Below are 9,062 nucleotides of genomic sequence, written 5' to 3'. Positions count from 1 at the left end.
GGATGGCAGCTGGGCCAGTACTGGGGCGGTGAAACGGCCCCCAAAGCCCCTGGCTTGTCCTCCTCGCTGCCGCAGCCAGGGGAATTCTCTTTCAAGTACCTTAAGCCATTTATCCAGAAAAACCCATCCAGAATCATCATCTTTCCTGCCTGATAGGTGGTATATTCCAGGACGGGAGCAGGTAGACTTGGTAGGTCCTGGGTAATTTTAACATTTATCTCACTCCACCCAAATATTTATCTTTGCTTTCCTATGGCAGAGTATGGTTGCAGGCTCAGCAACGAAAGGTGTTATTCTGCTTCACTTAAAAGCTAACCAGGTCGCTGTTCGTATTATCAGTGCATAAACACCCCTCAAAAAGGGCATGATTTTTCTGTTTTTTCATAGCAACAGAACTGCAACAGCTTAAGTCTCGGTTTTAAAAAACATAACTGCTTTTAAAGATAATCCACACAGCAGCCTAAATAACGCTCCCTCAATCACTTTCCACCATCATTTACTGGCATGCTTTGATCAGATATAAATGAAGCGTCAGGTTTCTCTGCCCTGATCAGGTATCTACCAAGGTCTTGAAACCAAGTGTCCAACACAAATATGTGAAATTACTAACTGTAGTTTTCTATTAATGTTCCTTATTATTTGCAAAAATACCAGCATGATAAGCATTTGAGTTATAAAAATTCTTGTGCAGACTGATCAGGAAATGGGGCAAATACAGTCCAAGTGGTTTCCATCTGAGGAGGTGAACAAGGATTTTTCTTTTTCTTTTATATATTTATTTGACTGTAGTCAGAGCAGCAGCATTAACTGCAGTGTGTTGACAGGCACTTCATTAGCTTTACTTTGAACTGAAAGCCTATCAGCAGATGGATATTTAAGAGACTGCCTGGAACGAGGGAAGCTAGATCCGAGTCCTGGATCTATTGAGTGTTGCAGTTGCTATTTGTTAGTTCAAAAGACAGACTACACATGACTGAATTACACACCTATTTGGAACCGTTGCTGGCTTCGATTCGCTATCCTAGCAGAAGGACAGTGCATTAAGCGTGTCAGAAAAAAATATAAAAATCACTGCAGAAAAAGACAACAGAATCTTTGAATGAAGCTGAGTTTGAAGATAACCTGTAGTCTAAGGACTTTTTTTTTTTTAACATCTATCCTCATTTTTTTAGCTTCAAGCTCACTGGGTCACCAGGGTCTTTCATCAAAGGAAATAGAATGTTCTTCTCTGTCAAGAAAATCCAGTGAAGCAACATCAGCCTTCTCTAGGTAAGGATTCAATGCTCAGGCAGGCAGATTTATTTATTTATTAATCCTTAGGACCAAATTCAGTGCCTTACTGCAGAAATTTACTCCAGAAAACTTGGAAAAAACTTCTGGTCTCAGCATGATCCTGAACTCAAGAAGTTCTAACTAAGCAGAAACGTGCTTGTTTTACAAAGTCCGGATTTCACACACTATTGCCATTTGGTGCATTTGCATAAACAATTTTACTAGCTCTTAATATTTTTGGTAGCAACCAAAACCTGCTTGGAGTCGTAGAGAGTTCTCTACAACGCTCTGCATTCACTGATGTAAGCGGCAGATGATGCGTAGGGTAAATTAAACCCAGCGTTACAAACACACACAAGTGAAAGATGATTTTGGTACAAGGTTTATACCCCTGAGATGATTGAGATCCCAGGACTCCACATGAAGATTGTTACGAGAAACACAGGGTAGGGACCCAGAGCGAGTTTAGCTTAGCTACAATATGAGCTACGGGGAACTGGTGTGTGCTAAGCAGTAAAATACCTACATCTACATTAGTTTGGGTTAATCTTTCAAAATAAGGTTTTGAAATCTTATCAGATTGTTTTTTAAAATCAACCATCACCACCAGTTTGTGCTGCATAAGAGTGATCTTCACTGATTTTCTGCAAGAAAACATTCCCTTCTTACACGCTTTTTCTTTTTCAAATACAAGAGACCTTGTTACACCGTTATGGAATTACTGAACCTCACACCAGATTAACTCCGTTCAGTTTTGCACTAAACCCACGTACAAACATATGCCTTTTTTCCCTTATTTCATCCTGATGTTCAGCATACATCCTTCTTCCCATCTCTGTTCTCAGATGTGCCAGACTACTCAGAGGAGGTTTCTGTAGCAACAGCTCTCTTAAACTCACTCCCTGTTCTTCACAGCTTTACTCTCATTCTAAGTACTTGATTTGACCAGTTCCTCGGAAAATTAAGACCCAAGTTACAAATGTTTCAATTACTTTTACTCTCTAAGTATCTAAACACCTTTTTTTCTTTTTAACATGTAACATACTCTAACTGTATCTCCAGTATCACTGCTCAGCGGGGAAACTGCAGCCAGAGCTGCAGGGCTGGCTGCTCCGTCAGCATCTGTGCGGTTGGAAGCAGTTCGTTGCGGGGATTTGAATCTGAACAGAAGCCCAGGACAGCAGATATTCAACATACACTGATTCAGCAGAGTTTAGCACAGCTCTCCTCTCAAATGAAACAAGAAAAGAATAAACCTTCAGCTTATAAATCATGGGAACAGGAACCAGGTTTTCAAAGTAAGTCCTAATTTTAGTTAAAATAATTATTTAACCTGAGGAAAAATATGTCTTCCCAAGCAATCAGCCTTAGTCCCCAAATTTAATGACTGATCTACTCTGGTATGAAAACTTTTCTAATTAATAAGAATAGACTCAGCAAGTTCCAGGTTTTGAGACATTTAGAACTAAAGCAAACAGTTCTCATAAAAATGAATTTTTTTTTCCGGCTATATCTTTATTAATGGTATAATTTGGTAAAGATTGCTATAATTTCTGTGGCATTTTTAACAAATGTGTGGAATTGACAAAGAATAACATTCCTTCTTCCATAATATAATTAAAAACTACTACAGATGGGTTTAACAGACTGTGTTTTATGAGATTCTTCTGCAGAGTCTAACTGTGGTTATGAGTGAGCTTTGGGCAGTCACCTACACATTTGTATGCTCACATATCTTTATGCTCCTCGTGCACGTAGCGCCTGGGGTATGCTCAGCCTTGCAGATGTGACTGCTTTACCATAGCTCTATGCTTAGCAATAGCTCTAGAGACTCTGTGAAGATAGAGCTGTGGGACGGACCAGCTCCAAATTCCAGACATACCTTTTTCCAAAAGAGCTTGCTCAGTGGCATAGGAGTGGATGATGCTCTCTCCTTCGTCACCTCTTTGGGGGCTTCGCTGGCTGCTGCCTGCTGTTGGGCTGTAGGCTCAGGGGCTTTTGTGTTCTGCTTAGTTATTTGTGGCTCCTGAGCAGAAGCGACATTTTTGTCTGATTTTACAGAGGTAACAGGTTGCTGTTCCGTGCTCTAGAAAGAAACATGAACACACAGGCTATTAGAAATGTCTGAAGGACAAGATACAGCATGTTCAGGCACCACCTGGTACAAGAGGTGAGTGCTCAGCAGACCACCGCTGTGCGGGACACGAGGCAACAAGGTGCAGTTTATGAGCTACATCCCTGTCCTTTCAAATAAAGTAACATCTCGAACAGAGGAAGAAAATTATATAGCAACCCACCCTTCATAACAGAAATGCTTAATTGATAAAGAAATTAAAACACTGTCTTTGAGACTGAAAATGACAGCAAAAATGATTACCCTTTGACTGCACTATTCATACAGATAACTTGAATCATCCTACTCACTTTGGTATTAGTTGTCTGTTGGGTCTCTTTTACAGCCTGAAGGGAAACAAAACACAAAGACAAGTCTGTCTCTGGCAATGCCAGTGCTCACAGTTACACAGTTCAGGAATTGTCTGTGTCAAATTATTTTATTTTTAGTGAATGTTTGTGGAAGTCCTGGCTCCTGCAACCATGGAAACTGATCCCTGGCAAAAGGGAGACTGTCTGAAGCGACTGCCAGCTCCCATCCTTCTACCTGCAGCAGCGTTGCAGCCTTGGTTTGAACTGTTTTGTGCTCACACTGCTGTGTTTACAGCCCTCAACTTGTTCTTTAAAAATACATTTCCCAGTTTCTTCAGGTAAGACATTACACGGGGTTTTAAGATATTACAGGAATTTTTCTGAGCTGGGTCTACATGTGCAACTTCCAGTGCACAGGTACAAGGTACAGCTGGGCCTTTTCCACTGGGGGAATGGCATACCAGTCTGGAATGTGCTAGCATCGCCTTCAAAGCAGGAAGCTTTTCTTCCTGGGATACAAAACATAGGCAGATGACTGCCTGGAAATGAAGGACACAGAACAGTAGCCGCATTATAACTCAGAAGCAGGAGTTGCAGCTCTACAGTGCTGGAGGTTGGCTTAGTCCATCTTCTCACACTCTTGTGCAGTAGATTAGATTCAGTCTTTTGTAGAAAAAAAAATTTCACAGTGATGAGTCTCCTGGTTTCATCAAAATACACAAAGCCAGGAAGGATCCAACTCTTTCCTGGCCAGTGATATATACCTGTATCTATTGACCCTAACACCCAGCGTGGCTTACACTGAGATGAGTATCTGAGCTGTACGAAAAGAGGAGCAGCAAGCCACAAATGCAAATAAAATGCGAGCCCAGCACTCCTGGGTTTAGGCAGCCTGCCACAGACTTTGTAGATTTCTTGAAAAGATAGGTGAGAGCTATTCTGCAGGAGCCAAGAGCTTCTTTGTGTGGTTAGCTTCAATGAACAAAATCCGGAGTAAGTGGTAAGTAGTGTAATGCTATGGGCTAGCTTCAGTACCAATGCTGAAAATAAAGGATTAACTCTTCTCTTCCAAGTAAAAATTCCATAAATCAGTACAGTTGTACTGCAATGCAAGACAAGTACATTTGTATGGGAATAAATGGGATGCAACTGGCAAAAGCCACCCAGACTTAGTCTTTAAAGTCAAATAGTCAAACCACATTGCATCAGCTTGTTAGGGATTTACCTCAGCGAGCAGTGGCTATTTGAAAACAACATTCACAAGTTGCTTTAAAATCAGTATGTAAACACAGGACACAGAAAAACAATGTTTCTGTTAACCTAATCTGTTCTCAACTACGGCACAAAGAAGTGCATTTTGAAAGACTTGCAGAGAAAGAGCTTCCAGAGGACACAGTGAAGTGCTTAAAATTAAATATGAATATATATATTAAAATGATAATTCCAAATAAAGGAATTCATTACCTATTCATTTAGTCAACACGTCATGCTAAGGCATTTCCAATGAAGAGATAAACAGAACCACTTTTTTTTTACTAAAGGTACTAACTTCAGGGCTTGTCTGTCACATTAGTGTTCTGATTTCAATTTCCGCTTTCAATCAGCCTTACAAACAAACTGTTGGCACCATTTTAATCCAACTCATTTTTATGTCATAACTGATACCTCAATTATTGCTCCTGCATTTTGTATGCAGAAAGGAAAATGCAAAAACAAAATTTGAAACAAATTTACATTTTATAAGACAGATTTTATTGGCCTAAAAATTTAGTGTACTCATTTAATATAACCAATTTCATTCCAGACTAAAAGTCTTTAAAATTCTATCAAGTAGCCTGATGAAAACCAATTGCCTCTCCCAAGAGCTCATTGCAAGATTCTGAACTGTTGTAGAAGAGGCTTAGCACCTTAAGAAACATTAGCCTGGTGTGCTATGTTTTTTACCAGGAAGCCCCAATTCATTATGAACATGTAATTCTCATTTTAATTGTAATAAATATCAGAAGTCTTAGCTATCAATTTAGTGTATACACATGACAAGATCTTAACTTTAGGCTGTTGTCAAGAACTGTAGGCTTAAAGCCACTGGGAAGATTAGTATTCCTTCGGTTACATGGAGATCTTTTTATCCCCAGAATGGGACAGTGGAAAGAACATTTTTGTTTTGAAAATCTCTTAAAGAGCTCCCTTTGCCTTGTGCTCTCAGTTATAAAGCCCCCTACTCACCAGAAATTCCATGTGGGTGTGAGTCAACATTAAGTATTAATGACTTTCCTCCCCCAGTGGAGGGGTCCCTGCTTCTGCATTCTCTCAGCTAAAAAGATACAGTTCTCCGCTTCCCTGCCACAGAGCATCACAGCAGATTATCTTCAGAGAATGCAGAAATGCCCAAACGCAGGCCTTGAGACCAGAAATTTTCAGTGATTTTAAGAAAAAATCTAGTGTCCTCTGAAACGATCATTTGTACAAAAAGTGTGCATTTTGAACAACTTTAAAGTATCCTTGAAAATCAGACTTCTCCCCTCCAAACTAAACTCAGAACTCAATTAACAATTACTTTTTGTTTTTAGTAAAAACTATTTCTGAAAGAAATTGTGTTCCAGCCAACTCTGTGCCATATCACATGTCCCAGTTCGCCAAATCACCAATTTTAACCCCAAGACAGTGCATGTTAAGGCAATGTGGCTCACAAAGCCTTAACTGTAGCTGGTCTGTGCTCTTAGACCCGTCCTACAACTGCAGGCACTGTTCATGTCCACCTAAGGCACTGTTTGTCAGTAGCTTTTATTTTATTTTTCTTTCAAGAGGCCAGGGGAGTTAAGCCAGCGTTAGTGAATCTAGCTGAGAAGCACGTAGTAGGGAAGGTTAGAGGAATTGTTTCAGAATCCTGAACTCACAGATGGTATAGCAAGAGAAACGTTGCACATGAGGATTGTTTTCATGGAGCACGGCACAAATGCTCACATCAGTAGTTTTCAGAGCATGGCCCAGCTGGCCAGATGCTGATTCCAGTTACCAATTAAATAACTTTTCTCTGTGACAGGAGCCATCTGTTACTGCTCAGGGTTCTGCTCTTGCTCGAGTTTCATACAGACCTTATGCCTAAAGAGTTTACTAAATGTACTGTGTCCTAGCTTGGGACTCTCTGCCTTCTTTTTCTTGGCTCCTTTTGTTTGGGATTCTGCCGCTGTCTTCGGAGCTGGTTGCCCACCATGGCCTTTTTCTGCTTTCGATCCCTTTTGTACAACAGCAGTTGCAGTTAAGTACTTATTGCAAAGTTCGTTCTTGGTTCATGAAAGACGTTCAAACATTCACAGACATAGTATGAAAAACAACCATTTCCTTTCTGCCTTGTTTTCTGAGTGATTTCTCTGTTTTCCTTAGACTTTAAAGCAAGTAGTGAAATAAATACAAAAGCTAGGGCAATCTAGTTGACTCAAAATTAAACCACAATTTGTCCCCTAAAAATCTTCCTTGAGACCCAAATCTCACAAAGACTGAGACTTCCGTATTTTAAATTCACAAGTAACCAAGTGAGTTTGGAATTTATAATTTTAAAATAGGAAAATACATAAATCTTTGAAAATATCTTAATTCTTTATAAAGCAATATTAGAGACTTTAGAATGGTTTTCATGATGCATTATTTAGAAAAAGGACAGTATAAACATTCAGGATACATGCTACATAAAATATTTCAAGTTTGCACTGATATTCATGGAATTAGAAGTGAAAGTATCAGAAAAATAGTAATGATAGACTGATACTAAAAGCACTGAATAAGTGCTGCTGGCTTTTCTTCCCTTCTAAGTATCTGCAGGAGGCACTTGTTGTGGGTGTTAGTCTGGATCTCTAAAAAACTAGGCAGCTCATTAAACTCTGCTACAAAGGTCTATAAAGAAGCACTGATAGATGTCCATACAGGGGAAAAAGGCAGCACCAGGCTTTTTTTCAAAAGCAGTAGCAGACTACCTGCATCTCAATGCAGACTAAATTACCCTGCGTGGGGTAGAGGTGGGCCTGGTCAAATCCAAGACTTGTAGAAAAGTCATGTAAAACCTGAGTATCTTTCACTAAAGTGTTCCATTCTACTTTTCACAGCATTGGAAAAATAATTTTATTAACCATAATTCAAGTACTTCAAAACAGCACTCTCCAAGTTGCTGTTGTTGTCTCCCCCTCCCCCAAGTTCTCAACACAACCCTTTGGAGATTCGTCAGTGGAGGAAAAAGGTTTAAGTTTTCATGTTAGAATCAATAGGATTTTTTCCTTCCATTCTTCTCCAGCATTTTCATCTTTTCCATAACAAAAAAAGGGGGAGACAAACTGAAATATCCAAGGTTGATTAACCAAGCTTCAACATACAAACAAGCAAACACAAAAGTCTGTTCTCTGGCAACTGCACTGCCCATATGCCCATAACCCACGACTAACCACAAATACTGCGGGGCAGCACTCTTCACTCTGCAGCATCTCATGGTGTCAGGTTTTAAAGCGGTAACATGACTTTGATTACTAGGAGTATGAAGCAATAATTTCTACTTGTTGCTTGCTTAATTAAGAATCAGGCTAATATTCAGAGAAGAAATTAAAATTTTAAAGATATTTCAAATGACAAGTGGTCACCCTCTGCGTGATCAACTTATCCCTTTGAAAGCTTCATTCTGTTTTCTTTTACACTTGAACAAGTCAAAAATAAAAGCTTCCAACCCACAAACAGTCTTGAAACGAGTTGGCAAAAAATTCCAGGAGCCGTAGAAACATGAAGAGACCCCATGCAAAAGAAACAAACCACAGTATTTACTACTTGAAGTATCAAGCGCTGTGGTTCACCACAACTAATAGGATAGAGGAAGAAAGGTCCAGAGCACAGAATGCCGCAGGTATGACCACATGAAGCTGGGATCTTTGTCTCCAGATTGTTTCACTCGGTGCAATTACAAGTGTCCTGCAAAGTGCTTTGTACAACGAAGAGGCTGTGGCCAGTCACACAAAACTCGGCTGGTGTTCTCTGCAGTACTCTGTACCCTTCCTTCTCAGTATTGCCAAACATACGGTGGGGCGAGAACAAGCCAATATCTGCCACAGAAAGGGCAGAGAGGTGGTCTGGGAGGATCCGGTCTGAATGCTGTGTGGGTTAGTGTAAACTTGGAAAGGATCAGTTAATCCAAGGAATGACGACTCAACTCATAGTGAACTCCGGTGTTTACACGGATGAGAAGACAATCACTAAGGGTGTGCCCAGGCTGCTGGAACCATACAAGTCTTTAGCAGAGCTGATTAAAGTCAGAGGCACCACTGATGACAGCACATTGCTACAAAACACCCCACCGAGCTCAGCTCCGCTGCTGCGGCACACCTCCGCGG

At 40.3% G+C, this 9,062-nt stretch overlaps 1 protein-coding gene across 1 annotated transcript in view; it reads right to left on the bottom strand.

Moving 5' to 3' along the window:
- Positions 1-9,062, bottom strand: part of BCAS1 (breast carcinoma amplified sequence 1) — a gene marked incomplete at its 3' end in the record, with an annotated part of 32,993 nt that overhangs the window by 5,080 nt on the left and 18,851 nt on the right. Inside the window, exons 6-8 of the mRNA XM_010134590.1 lie at positions 6,792-6,932; positions 3,697-3,732; positions 3,155-3,358 (exon numbers count right to left, since the gene is read on the bottom strand). Of these exons, the coding sequence (XP_010132892.1) occupies positions 3,155-3,358; positions 3,697-3,732; positions 6,792-6,932 (381 nt within the window). The remainder of the gene's footprint in view (positions 1-3,154; positions 3,359-3,696; positions 3,733-6,791; positions 6,933-9,062) is intronic.

The sequence above is a fragment of the Buceros rhinoceros genome, unplaced genomic scaffold (genome assembly GCF_000710305.1).
Source record: "Buceros rhinoceros silvestris isolate BGI_N320 unplaced genomic scaffold, ASM71030v1 scaffold6540, whole genome shotgun sequence".
NCBI lineage: Eukaryota > Metazoa > Chordata > Aves > Bucerotiformes > Bucerotidae > Buceros > Buceros rhinoceros.
The sequence above is the reverse complement of the archived record's forward strand: the minus strand, read 5'-3'. Positions and strand labels throughout refer to the sequence as shown.